The 14,854-nt window shown below is 38.1% G+C and overlaps 1 protein-coding gene across 2 annotated transcripts in view; it reads right to left on the bottom strand.

Annotated features, from left to right (window-relative positions):
• The window catches only part of LOC106874274 (uncharacterized), a 14,792-nt gene extending 3,448 nt beyond the window's left edge, over window positions 1-11,344 (bottom strand). The window contains exons 1-10 of one of the 2 annotated variants that reach the window (XM_014921941.2): window positions 11,162-11,344; window positions 8,734-8,924; window positions 7,811-7,910; window positions 5,356-6,951; window positions 4,926-5,029; window positions 3,882-3,969; window positions 3,269-3,354; window positions 2,104-2,166; window positions 1,335-1,426; window positions 159-232 (exon numbers count right to left, since the gene is read on the bottom strand). In XM_014921941.2, coding sequence (XP_014777427.1) covers window positions 159-232; window positions 1,335-1,426; window positions 2,104-2,166; window positions 3,269-3,354; window positions 3,882-3,969; window positions 4,926-5,029; window positions 5,356-6,951; window positions 7,811-7,910; window positions 8,734-8,903 — 2,373 coding nt within the window. In that variant the 5' untranslated portion in view covers window positions 8,904-8,924; window positions 11,162-11,344. The remainder of the gene's footprint in view (window positions 1-158; window positions 233-1,334; window positions 1,427-2,103; window positions 2,167-3,268; window positions 3,355-3,881; window positions 3,970-4,925; window positions 5,030-5,355; window positions 6,952-7,810; window positions 7,911-8,733; window positions 8,925-11,161) is intronic. The other variant, XM_014921942.2, reaches the window with a different exon arrangement.
• Window positions 11,345-14,854: the final 3,510 nt, after the last annotated feature.

Genomic DNA, 14,854 nt, shown 5'->3' with positions numbered 1-14,854 from the left:
TTTTTTCATCCCCCCCCCCCTACTCCAGATTTATGAAAACGCAAAGTTAACGTTGATAGGAACTGAATTGAAAATATAAAGAGCCAACAGAACAAACATTACAAGACATATTGGTCTGAAGTTTGAAATGATTCTAATCAAAATAGTAATAAAGTTACCTTGAAATCTTCCAATGTGGAACCACCATCTCCAAACTCAAACACCACAAACAGTTGATCAGCTGAGAATATATCTAGAAATAAAGTCAAAGAAAATTAATAGCATTTCCTTGTATTTCCTTCCAGAAAATTGGTTAACAGTGAAGTCAGTGACACACAAACCTGACCAAAGTGAAATATTCTGCTTCCATTACCACAACACTGTTGTCCCCTTATACAGAATTAAATGACATATCATGGTAATTTCTATTTCACAGGTTAACAATTGCTTGTCATTACTAATTACAACATCTTATATTTGATACAATTATTTTCATTTTTGCTTACATCAAAATTAACATAAGTGAGACACTATAATTAATGTGGTATCTATTTACAGCTAACAATACTGAGTCATTTAGAATAAAGTTTATAAAACATGGTCCCTCCCAGTTCCATAAGGAGGTAAATGTTGATGTCTCAAGCAGGAAGCTCCTCCAAAGTTATTTTACAAACTTCATCAAATGCTTTTTAAGACGAGACTTCACTATTTTCCTTTCTTTTCTCTTTTTACTAAATTTTCCATCACTGCTGAAGACACCTCAGGATGTTGGTGACACTACATAGGCCATCATCATCATCAGTATCATCATCATCATTTTATGGATCTGACAGTTTATTGAAGCAGGATTTCTATGGTCTGATTGCCTTCCTCTTGCCAACCCTCGCTTGTTTCCAAGAAAGGGTAATATTTCCCCGGGACCAGACATGTTTTCACGGAAGACTGGAAATGAATGACACTGCTTGTATAACAGTGACACTCGTTTACAATAATGATGTGATTTCAAAAGAAGGAGACAGAAACACACAAATACAGATATGTCTATATATGATAGGCCTCCTACAACCTCCGTCAATCAAATCCACACACAAGGCTTTGGGAGACCCAGTGCTGCAAGAGTAGAAAAGGCAGTTGCCTAAGGCGGCATGCAGTGGTACTGCACCCCAAACCACATGGTTGGGAAACAAACTTGTCGACCATATAGCCACACGTGCACCAATGTTTCTCTCCATAGGCAGAAATATTACAAACAGTGACGTTCATAATTACTACAATCACTAAAACATAATTATATAAAACTATTTGCCTTTTATAGACATTCTCCAGAGACTAGAAGCAAGATGAAATATACTGACCTGGTCTGTCGTTATCAGATTGTTTATTCTTGTGGAATATATCCCATTGTTTCAGTAATTGCGCTGGGTATTTCCCTTTCACACAGCTTACACTGTAAGGAAAGTGAAAGAGATTGTAGAAGTATAGGACATGTTTTTTTATAAAGCTTAATAGTGGTTGCGGTGATAACGGCAGAAGATAAGCAGCTATTGGTTCTGATGTATGTAATCCTTGGACAGCTGAGTTGTTGGACAATCTCCTCTCAGTATAAAGTCAGTCCACCATGTAGTAACATTGGCTACCCCACCTTTTTCAGCTGATTTCACTGTGACATCACAACAAATCCAAACGTTGTCCACGTATGTTCACGTGTCGACTACACAGTAAAGTTTTGGAGTTGGCTTCAAAATCTAAAATTGTTAAACCAATTCTGGCATAAGATTCCATGGCTGACCATGGCAATATCAAAGAATACATAGTCAACTCATAATCCAGAGGACTAACACATTATTATTGTTAAAGCAGCAGCAGCACATAGCTTCGCAGGACAGAAGCTGGGTTCAGTTTTTACCAATTCCATCATATACCTCCATGATCTATCTTTACCAATGTCTCTAGAGTTTACCCAACGCCATTGTGTGCCTGCCTCCATACCAACACCCATGTTTTCATTAGCTAAGGCAGATCACAGCAGTCAATAGCCATTTCCAAAGCTAAAGCACAACAGAGAGAGAGAGAGAGGGAGGGAGAGAGAGAGAGAGAGAGAGAGAGAGAGAGAGAGAGACTTACTTGTTCACGGAGATGAAATTTCTTGTCTGGTCCTCAACACCAAACTGTAATTCACTGAGTTCTCTGTTGAAACAAAACAGTCATAGTTATGCAATGAATACTACTACTACTACTGCTACTACTACTACTATTATATAAGGAGAGAGAAATGTATGATCAGTTTGCAAGAGATGTGAACGCCAACACAGATACAGAGTACCAATGGCTATGGATGAAGAGTGACCTGAAGATAGAGACAAAAGCACTCATATGAGCAGCTAAAGAACAAGCATCAAGGATCAACTATATGAAATGCAGAATAGACAGCACTACCGATAGCAAGAAATGCAGAATGTATGGCGAGAGGGGTGAAACGGTATGGCACATTGTTAGTGAATGCCCAAAATTGGCAAAACGCAAATACAAAAGATGCCATGACAATGTGGCAAGAATGATCCGTTGTGATCTCTGTAGAAATCACGGCCTACAAAGAACAAAGATGAGGTATGAGCAAACCCCAGGAGTCACCGAGAATGAGAATTGCAAAATCATGTGGGATGCAATGATCCAGTACGATCACCTGACCAGACATAGGAAACAAGGCCTGTAAGGTCATGCGCTGTAAATCTTGATATGAGGTTACATCAACCCTAGTGTTTCACTGGTACTAAATTTATTGACCCTGAAAGGATGAAAGGTAAAGTTGACCTCGGAACGTGAAGATGGACGAAATGCTGCTAAGCATTTTGTCCAGCATGCTAACAATTCTGCCAACTCAATGCCTTAATAATAATAATAATAATAATAATAGCAGTGGGGGAGCATCATAGCCATGTATTGAGAGGAATTCTTTGGGGTTTGGATACTTCGTCTCTGGAAACATGGGTGTCTCATTCAACATCCTTAAACAACCCTTATTCAGGGACCTTTTGAGCGGGATGGGCCACTTCACCTGAAGAAAATTCTAACTGGGCCCCACCTGCGAGGTCATGCGTTGTTTATCTTGATATGAGGTCACCATGTCGCACACATGTGGTTGTGATGCATGTGCCTGGTGTACCCTTATCAGATGGGTAGTCATGATGGGTATATTGGACTTCATATATTCGTACCCCAGTGTCCCTTTGATGGCATGCACTGCCCTTTCACTCAATAATAATAATAAAAAAAAAAAAAGCAAACTTACTGTGAGATCACAATTTCTGGCAACATCTCCCCAAAGGTTTTCTGTGCACAATCATTAACATTAAAGGTACCTTCAATTGGAATGATCTGAAGAAGAAGAAAACATAATCCAGATAAACGTTAGGAATTCTGATCTTCAATGGAATTATCGTTGCAATAAAAGAAGAATATCAAAGAGAATAAAAAAAAACAACAACCCCCAAAATTATAGAGGAAGTGGGCATTGTTGTTGTTTTAGGGCTGCTTTTTAATGTTTGTAAAAACAGGATGGTTGGAACAAAATCTCTTTATGGATGACTCTTTACTTCTAATGATAATCACTGCCGACACTGCCACCACTATCATCATCATGGGTTGGCAAGCTGAGGGGCTGCACGAGTCTCCAGTCTGTTTTGGCATGGTTTCTATGGCTGGATGCCTTTCCTAATCAATGCCAACCACTCCAAGAGTGTAATGGGTGCTGTTACGCACCACCGGCATGGATGCCTGATGCGTGACACCAGTATCTGCCATAACTATGATTTCAATTGGCTTGATGGGTCTTTTTCTCAAGCACAACATAAAAAAAAACAAAAAAACAAAACAAAAAAAACAAAAAGAAAGCTGTTACTTACTTTTAGTGCCACAGACTTTTTATGTTTAGTTGTTCGGAAAACTTCTCCATACACACCTTCACCAATCTTCACACATTTCTGCATAACACTGCAACAGAATGAAAAATACTCAAAGCCTGGAAGGACAGATGGGAAGCTGACCATCCATCACCTTTTTTACAATGGATCAGAAGAGGGGAGAACAGCACCCATGACTGCTTTTTAGGGTTTCAAAGACTGATGTTGAGTTGCCTGATCCTGTTAAAGGCACCCCAGGACCAAATCCTTATTTTATTAAGCTCCTGATGGAATGAAGTACAGAGCTGACTTACAACTGAAATAATCTAATTGAAGAGTATAAAACATCTAATCTGGTGCTTTGCTGGTCTAACAAAACAAACGGAGGATTTATTTATATGACACAAAGATAATCGTTTATAATAATTATTTCTGAGGCATAGAATCAATTGGCTCCAATATATCACTAGTATTCACTGGTATGGGCACTTTGGTGTGTTGTTGGATGTTCCATTTTTCTATGCCAGCATGGGTTAGAAGCATACACATTATTGAAGCATTGTTTTATAGCCAGATACTCTTCCTGAAAGTAACTCTTGCCTGTTTTTCAGATAAGGAATTCTTTCTTTGACATGTCTTCTAAGGCACAGAGCTCTTTCAAATAGTCTGATGCTAGAGAACTGTCAACAATCTTCACCATTTGTAGCTCAACACTTTTACATGCAAAACAAAAGAATTTACGCATTCATAGACACATTGACATACACACAGACAGACATATGCATCACATACACACGTGTGCGCACACACTCCAGGCTTCATACAGTTTCCTTCTCTGAAATTCACACAAAGCATTGGTTGGCCGGAGCTAGAAGCAGAAGACACTTGTTCAAGGTACTGTACAGTGGAATTGACCCTGAAACCATGTGACAGAGAAACAAACTTCCAAACCATCTTAGTCATACGTGTGCCTATTTCATAATGACAATTATTTGATAACTAATTAAATCTAATTAAAAAGAAACAATCAATCAAAAAAAGACTTACTCTGGTTCGATGCAGTCAGTGAATGAAATAAATCGATCCTGTTGGCACTGCTTCAATATTTTGGATTTTGGAGAAAGTGGACACTTGATGGGTGACAGGATGACCTGGTGACAAATGTGACAGAGGTGAGAGGTGGGTAACAACAGGACATGTTATTTATTTATTTATTTATGAGAGAGAGAGGGAGGAAGAGACACACAGATAAAGATTCCATCGTCTGTTTTGGCAGGTTTCTGCTGCTGGTTGCTCTTCCCAAAGTATATTGGGTGCTTTTTTACATGAAGGGAGTGGTGTTAGCCTGTCAGGTGAACACCCCCCACCACCACACCACCTCCAACTACTCCAGTATATGACTGGTATATATTTTGTCGACACTAAATAAAAGATGATGACAAAACAACAATTCATAATACTAAATAAAAAAACTTACCAATAAGCTCTTCCTACTTGGAGTCAGCTGACTGTTGGATAAATGGGAAATGGAATGTTCAGTGTCAGCGACATGGCCAGAATCATCACTGTTATTACCATCATCATCATCATCATCATCGTCATCATCGTCATCATCGTAGTCCTCCTCAGATAGATCTGCTTTTATCACAGTTTGTCTGGAACCATTTTCCAGTTTGCTGTTTATTTTACTGCCACGAGTTTCATAAGGACTGCGCTGTACAATATTTGATTGGAAATGCTGTTTCTTTTGGTTCTCAGAATGTATTGCAGAGGCTGAGGAATCTGATGAGCCAAGTTCTGAACAAATTTCTTCTTCATCTTCCTCCTCCTCTTCTTCTCTTATGTCATTTAGTGACAAATCTCCACTGTTCTCCATGCTGACGTCATCCTTTTCTGACGCCGCCTCATCACTAGACAACGACACAATCTCCAGAAGGCTATTTATATGCTCAATACTTACATTAGGGAACACATCATCACCGTCCTGCCACTTTGATCTTCTCCCAAGGCTATGAGCCTCAATCCGTTCTGCAGAGGAATCAAATTCACCTGAATTGAGACAAGGGTCACTATTATCCCTAACGTCAGTGAGGAGGTCAAAGATGGGCCTTGAACTCACTATGTATTTCATGTAGGCACAATCGTTTCCACATGGCTGATCCAGTGAGCAATGAGCACAAGAACTCAACAGCAAAGACAATTGCTTCTTTCTCAAGAGTTTGTCTCGTCTAGATTTCCTGTCAGTAAAACTGTTCTCAAACAAACTCGGAGTATAATCCTCACAGCTGATGTAGCTTTCTGCACTTAACAATTGTTCAACTCCAGCATCGAGTTTTTTCAACTGAACAACACAATCAAAAGGACTACTCTTGGCACTAGAGTAAGCCTCGGCAGAGTTGCCGCTGCTATTACTATTGTCTTTGCAATTATTATTTTTTTGGCTGTGTCGAGGAGAAGAAGTAGGATGGCGTCCACTTCTCATTGAAGATGAAAACATACTGCTAGAATTAGCAGCATTTTCGAGATTTCGCTCTAAGCTTTCATCTCTGTAACTATTTAGAAATGATCCATTTTCTCTGCTAGTGTTTCTTAAATTATTAAGATGCTCCTCAATTTCAGCGCTATGCTCCAGCCTGACTACAGGTAAATATGAAGGAGTACTGGTGGTAATTTTTGTCTTTTTCGCTCGGGTGCCAACAAACACATCATCTCGTGCTTCTTCATGTTGTTTATTTCTCAAGAAATAATTGGAATCATTTGTCTCAGACAATTGATCAGAACTGTTAGTTGTCAGACGAGTAACTCTGGGGAAATTTTCTGCATATGGATTAGCTGCAATTGGTGACTCAGAGATGCACAATTCATAGTTGTCAAAATCACTGAAGTGCATCGAAACACTTTTCTCATTCGATTCTTTGAATAAATCAGGGGAACATGTCTTCAGCTTTGTCCAGTTGGGAAGTCTTTTTTTACGAGTTGATGGAGGAACAATTTTCTTGGTTGATTTTGGTAAATGTTTGATATTTCTTGGAGAAGATCCTTTGAAAGAATCAGAGAAACTGGATACAAAATCCTGAAATAAATAAAAAATATATATATAATTAAAGTTAAATAATGACTAGAATTAAACAATGTCCAAGGCTGGTCATTCAGTTTGGTGTGGAGGAAAGGGTAATGTCTATGCAGACTCTCTACAACCAGTGAAATACACAAGTCACAGTTAATAAGGTTCTTTGATATAAGCTAATTATTTAATTAATTAATAATAACGATGAAGTTACAATGAGAGGTTTCTTGCCAAGGACTTTGGAAAAGTTTACACTGTTTTCACCAATGAATGATAAAATAGATTCTAAGGCTGAACATTCAGGGGTTGACAACTGTTATAATTGGAAAAAAAACCACTTAAAACTATTATCACAGCCAGAATAATAAGTGAGTGGTTTGCTTTATAGCCTGATGTTGTGAGAATTTGTTGTGAAATGGAGGGAAGAGGAGGAAATTTGCAATATTGCAAATCAAAACTGGCAATGCATATGAAGAAATAATTAATCAATAACAGTATAAAAATAAATATCTTCTCAGCCGTTACCCTATTTAAGGGGTTCAGTGCTTTATGGTATAAGAAGGGAGAGAGAGAGAGAGAGAAATGTCTCTCTGGATATAATGCTAGTCTTAAAATTTAAGTTTCAGATGATATGGCAGGTACCCCTGAGCAGAGAAAATATGGACCAGGGGGTTCTATTCTGAAACACAGTTTAGCAGTAAATTCGACCATATCACCAAAGAATAACTAATGGCAGACTTATGCAGACATAAGCATTGGACATTCTACCAAAAACAATCAGTTTAACATGAAAGAATCAGGTGACACGTTCTTTAAAAGCTAGATCCAATTCTGACATCAAAGGATCAAATGCTAACATCCTTACTTTATCAAAAAATAATTTCTCCTCATTTCTTCTCTTCTCTTTGTAGCATCTATTCTCTTTTTCATGTTCGGGTTTTGATTTCTTTGCCTTTCTTTTTTTCCTGGACAAAAAAAAAAAAATGTAAAACAAACATTAATTGGAAAAGAAATTTTAAGTTACCTCATGCTTGCATTCTTAACAGTTTTTGGTAGAACAAAGGGATGGCTAGGGACCACAAAGCCACAAACAGTAACTACAGGGCTGCAGTGGGTGTGGTGTGCATCAGGGGCCAAAGTTGTAGTGATTGGAATAAAGAGAGAAACCTTAAGAGAAGGTCAGGATGCTGCAGAGGAAAGGTGAAAAGTCTGAGATGGGACCATTGCAGAGAATATCCGGTCAAAACAGGTAAGACTGGTTTGATGGCTTCTAAATATCCAAGTTAGATTAAGGTGTCACTTAGGGTTAGCTGACAACATTTCCATCTTTTAACAGGGTTTCGTTTCCATCTTGGGTCAAACTTTGTCAAGAAGGCAGAATGCAAAATAAATCGACAGCACAGGGTGAGCAGAGATAGAAACCCCTTACTGGAGAGAGAGACAAGTAAAACAAACGATATGGTATAGGATTCAGAACAACATTTAAACCTTGATTTTAAGAGCCACAGCAGTCGTTTCAGCAATACCTATGGCTCTGCAGTATATGATGAGCTCAATAACTTGACAAGATCTTCAAGGGACAACACCTGGCACAGACAAGCATCTTATACAGAGGAGAAATGTCTCACTCATTTGTTTAGCACTAAAGAACAATTGCTAACCACTGGGAGGGTCTCGAAAAATCCCCTCCCAGTTATTATCAATCAACAGTTTCCAAGTTGTAGAATATAAAAAAAACCATTTCAAAAAGAGGTGGAGGCAGGGAACATCACCATCAAAGATACTCACAAGTTTGCTTTCCTGGTTGTTACAAAATCTTCATCTGGAGTGAGGCTATTGGAACCACTAAACAGAGTCTGTTTAGTTTTCTTTACATTATCTTCCCAGACGTCGGTCCTAATCACACGGGACCTGTGTCTGCCATAGGTTTTCACAACTTTCTCCTTTTTACTCTCCATGAAGTCATGGAATGGTCACTGCTAGAAACAAAGATAAATAATATACACATCAGATAGAGGAGAAGTGCTGAAAGCATGTCAATGTTTAGTAGTTGAAAGGTGAGGAGTGGGACCTACCATATCCATAAAAAAGCCCGTTTTACCCTTGCGTAACCTTTAAAATTACATGTCTCAAGGAACCTCTGCACAAAAAAAATTGTACACCATATCTCTCTCATATTTTTTTCATTGTAGTTCACATGGTAAATATCATATATATATATATATCTATATATATATATATATCTGGCAGTGTCAGCTATAGCCTGGTCACGCGTATAGTTTAACCAGATGATACACGAAGGAGTCATACCCAATGACTGGTGTAGCAGAACCATAGTCAACTGCTACAAAGGTAAAGGTGATGCATTAGATACAAATAATTACAGAGGTATCAAGTTGTTTGATCAGGTAATGAAAGTCACGGAGAGGGTCATAGCCCAACTAATGAGGAGAGAGTCAGTTTAGATGAGATGTAGTTTGGATTCGTGTGAGGGAAAAGCACCACTGATGCCATATTTCTGGTAAGACAGCTGCAGGAGAAATACCTAGCTAAGGATAAACCTCTGTACCTGGCTTTCATTGACATGGAGAAAGCTTTTGACAGAGTCCCCCGCTCCCTTATCTGGTGGTCAATGAGGTAACTAGGGATAGATGAATGGTTAGTGAGAGCTGTGCGAGACATGTACAGGGATAGGGATGTTGTCAGTAAGGTGAGGGTTGGCAACGAGTACAGTGAAGAATTCTGGGTAGAGGTAGGGGTCCACCAAGGTTCAGTCCTCAGCCCCCTCCTATTTATCATAGTCCTCCAGGCTATAACAGAGGAATTCAAGACAGGATGCCCCTAGGAGCTCCTCTATGCTGATAACCTTGCACTAATTGCTGAGTCACTATCAGAACTAGAGGAGAAGTTTCAGGTGTGGAAGCAGGGACTAGAATCAAAGGGCCTTAGAGTCAACGTAGCTAAAACCAAAGTCCTAATAAGTAGGAAGGTAGACAAACCACAAACCCCTTCAGGTAGATAGCCCTGCTCAACCTGTAGAAAATGAGTAGGTAGAAACTCTATAAGATGTACCCAGTGTAAGCTATGGACACATAAGAGGTGCAGCAATATCAAAGGAAGGCTAACTAGCAAGATAGTTTTTGTATGTGCAGTGTTTTACTATCTTGTAAATAATAATAATGGTATTTTAAATAAGCCTGAAGCTTATGACAATCACCATGCAACGACTAAGGAAAATGCTCCTTTATTAAACCATTTTCCTTTGTCCTTGCACGGTGATTGCCATAAGCTTTAGGCTTATATAATATATATAATTGTTAAAGAGGACAACAAACGTTAAGGCAAGGCAAACATCTCAATTTATATACATTATTATTATTGGGGAAAAAAAAAAATTCAAAGTCTTCCAGCTGTTTCTGGGATACAGACATACACATAATATTGTTAGGTATAAAGTAACCCTGCCAAGGTTGTTGCCATGCACGGGTTTACAATATAGAATTGTGACGAACCATCGCCTTGGACCCTGCCACAAGATTACCCAGAGTTCTTCACTAATCTGAATAATAGCGTTACCCTGGTGTGCCAACAGAGAACTTGCCAAGTATTTTGCCCAGATTGATAATCCCTCACTATTTGTTATATATCTGTGTACACACACACAGATATATTTGCATGTGCTTATATATATATATATATATACATTTATGTATGTTGATTTACATACACCTCCAATGACCACAGCGGTCATTATCCGTGTGTATGTCTTTGTAGCAAGTTATCAGGATTTCGCAGATTGTTTTCGATGTCAAATGTCATCGCGAACCGACATCGACTTCTCGGTTCTTCCATTCTTGATCCAGTGGAACATCGAAGACCCGACAGCTGAGAGACGTGGAGAGGATGAAATGTTGGCTTCAACCAACATTTTTTGCTTCACACATCGCAATCTTAAGATTCATCTGAATCGTATCGAATATATTTCTCTCGTCTTAAACCGATCAAACATGTTCTTAAATCTTATTTCCTTCGTCAACACAAACGAACAATGTTAATCAGTTTCTTTTTATCCCGCTGGAAGATGATCTTAACTTTATTATTTCTTTCTTTCGGTGATCTTAATATTATTTCTTTCCGATAAAAAATTCCTGAAACGAGAGAAAAAGAGAGAAGGGGGGGGGCTTCTGTTATTTACTCAAATCTTTCGTCAACTTACCGTTTGATGTACAACAACAATAAGAACAACTACAATTACTGTCACCACCACAACAACAGCAATCGACACTCAATTAATCCAGATTGTTAATTAATTAATTAACGAATCGCTGATGAAACAGTTTTTCTTTAACTTTGACACTCCAGCGTTTGAATCTCGCGCACTTCCGTTCAACTCAACATTTACCGGAAGTCAGCAATAAACCGCTCAATACTCTCCCCCTCCCCCTCTCTCTCTTACACTCTTTCTTTCTATTATTCACTTTCTCTCTTTCTTTTATTTTTACTCTTACTCTCTCTCTACCTCACTCTTATTCTATCTCTTACCCTCACTCCGTGTTTTATCCCTCTCCCTTTGTCTCTCTTTCTTATTCTATCTTTTCTTTTCTCTTTTACGCTCTCACACCCCTCTTTTCTTTTTCTCTTTTATTCTTTCTTTCACTCTCTTACCTTCTCTTTCATTTTCTCTCTTACTCTTTCTTTCACACACACACTCTCTCTCTCTCTCTTTCTCCTTTTTCTTAACAAATTCGAGTCAAAATAATTTCTTAATATTAAAATGTTCCGCTTAGGGGTAATCTTCCAGTTTCGAGAGGTTAAAAAAGTAAATAAAATACAAGGGAAATAACTGAACGTCTTACCCGTATTATCCGTACTACTTTGTTTATAAATAAATCACGTGATTTGATTGACGTTAACTGTTTATATGTAAATCACACACGTGATTGAATATCATAGTTTCTTATGAGAAATCGAAAATGCCTCGTGGAAGACCGGCTGCACAACATCTTATTGTTGCTGAAAACGAAATCCTCACTCGTGAATTAATATTAGAGGAAAAATGGAAAGCAAAAAACATTTTAAACTTTAATAAAAAAAAATTCCGTCGCATGCTGTTTTAGATTCTTTTCTGCCTGTTGTTTTTGACTCCGTTCATTCGGGTACTTCTGCAAACCATTTCGTTTCTGTTTTGGAAAAAGAAAAAAGTCGCATGCTGTTTGTAAAAAGAAAAAACATTTTAAACTTTTATAAAAAAAAAAAACCGTCGCATGCTGTTTTAGAGAAAAAGTAGTACGGATAATACTGGTAAGTCGTTCAGTTATTTCCCTTGAATATTTTTATTTATTTCTTTTACCTCTCGAAACTAGAAGATTACCCGCTTCGGAAACCTAGAAATAGAAATAAGCTTCTGTTGTGCTTGGACGCCTCTTTAGCAAAGTAAACCGGGCAAAAATATATAATATAAAGGCATAACTACAGTTTGGAGCCTCACACAACTTCGGCGCTAGAGATGTTATCAAAAATGTAGAATACAACTATTCTGATAACAATATACAAAAATATCATTTTAAAAGAGTTTCGGCTCATTCTTACACATCCAGGCTCTCTTTAAAATAAATATTTTAAATGATATTTTCCTGATGTAAAGGTTATGTTTTGCGTTGGAGTTTTATTAAATAACGAAAACTATTCTAATGACATAAGACTTTCGTGTCATCCTTTAAGTATTTTCTGTTTTTTTGTATCCTTCCCTCAAAGTCAGAATCTTTCCTTGTGTCTATATATGAATAAGATGAAAACTTAAAAGGATGCACACTGTGTGTATATAAATAAGGAGTATATCAAAGGGGATACAAGGACTATTTGTTTTGTTTTTATAAGCAAGGGGTCTAAAAAAAAGGGATGGAAACACCATCAATCATCATCATCATCATCATCATCATCATCATCATCATCCAATCCCTTAAACCGGTGCAGTCCACCGTCGCGGTGCCACTCTTGACGCTTTTGCAATCACCTGTTGCCACTGACTCCCTGTTCTTTGTCATGCATGGCAGGGTTTGCGGTGTTGTGGTCTGTCCAGTCTGTGATGCCCTCAGGCCAGGATTCTCTGTTTGGCTGGTCTTTCGTTCCAATCGTCAATTGTGCTGCGAATCATGATTTTGGACAGGGAGCTGAGGCGGCACACGTGACCATCCCAGGAAAGCTTTCGTGTCTTTCGTGCCAATGCAAAGAGTGGTTCCTCTTTGCCAGCGTTTTTGTTAATTTGCTGTCTGGTAAAGCTGTTCATTTTGTGTTCTGTGTGTAGCACACGTCCGAAGCACTCCCGCTCAAATGCAGTCGCCATGGAAGCGATTCATGTCAGCTCTGAGAGTCCCTACTCTCTCACACACAAACACAGAAGGATCGAAGTTATCAAAGACTTGTATTGTTTGAATATTGTTGGAAAACTAATGGAATCACTTTTCCATTTTGGTGTTCAGCTTCGTCATGGCAGCGGAAGCCAAACTGAGTTTTATTGATATCGCTTTCAGATCTGTCATCTCTTGAACTTTGACTGATGAACTTTGACCCAACGTTCCATCTAATAACAATGAAGCTATGAATTTCTAAGGGAGATAATTGATAGACTAAATGACTATCCATACTTGGTTATTTCCCTTCCGCCACTGTTTTTCTTTCATTTCTCTTCCTCGTTTACACACCCGCAACACACTTCTCACATTATTCGACGAGGGCCTAAATCCAAGACGTTTGAGGACCCAGCTCTTCACTCCAATAAAATTCGAATTTTTCCACCAAAAGTGTGAAGTTTATTAAAATGATTTTGCTTTTTTCTCACCGTTGGTTTTCTCAATTACATTTGTTTTTGCTACACCTACCTTCACATGTATACGTTTGTGTGTCTGTGTCTGTCCCCTCCACCTTCGCTTGACAATCGACGTTGGTGTGTTTACGTCCCCGTAACTTAGCGGTTCGGACAAAGAGATCGATAGAATAAGTACTAGGCTTACAAAGTCCTGGGCTTGATGTCTGCATCGCCGCAGTCAAATGACTGAAACAAATAAAAGAATAAAAAAGAAAAATATATATACACCGAGAGAGAGAGAGAAGGAGAGAGGGGGGAGGGAGAGAGAGAGAGGGGGGGGAAGAGAGAGAGAGAGAGAGACTGATAGTGAGTATATGTGATAAAGAGAGGGATTTTTGAGTGAAGAATCATAAACTATTCTTTGCCTATTTCCCAACTTGTGAGGTTAGCGAATGTTCAATATTGAATTCTTCCGAATAAATATAAGACATTATAACCATTCTTTATGATCCTGAATCAATAATTCGTTCTTTACGTTCTTTCAATATCTACACCACACCACATGGGTTTATTCTACCGCTTGTGGTGCCATGTAAGCAAAGAATGGGAAACAAACATCGTTGTTTCTTTTGCCTCTTCGCGTTTTTCATCTCCCTCAGTAATCGGTGCCGTTCTTTTCCCAGTTCCTTCTGTTATTTCAAAAGCTTATCATCGTTCTTTTCGCAGCTGCATTCTTTCCAATTGCTAAAAACGCCCACCTTTGCATTTATATGGTAAATATAGGCTTTTAGTAACCAATTCTCCATCGTTGATGATATATTCCAACACAGTTTATATGTATGTATGCAAGCATATATACATATACATACATATGCATTTATGCATACATACTCATAGATACAAACACACACATATATATACACACACGCATATATATACATACACACATATATATACACACAAATACATATATATACATATATATCTATCTATCTATGTATGTATATATATATATACACATATATGTATATATATATATATACACATATATATATATATATATATATATATATACACACATATATATATATATATATATATATA

Source organism: Octopus bimaculoides, chromosome 18 (assembly GCF_001194135.2).
Source record: "Octopus bimaculoides isolate UCB-OBI-ISO-001 chromosome 18, ASM119413v2, whole genome shotgun sequence".
In the NCBI taxonomy this organism is placed as follows: domain Eukaryota; kingdom Metazoa; phylum Mollusca; class Cephalopoda; order Octopoda; family Octopodidae; genus Octopus; species Octopus bimaculoides.
This window is presented reverse-complemented; position numbering and strand designations above follow the sequence as displayed.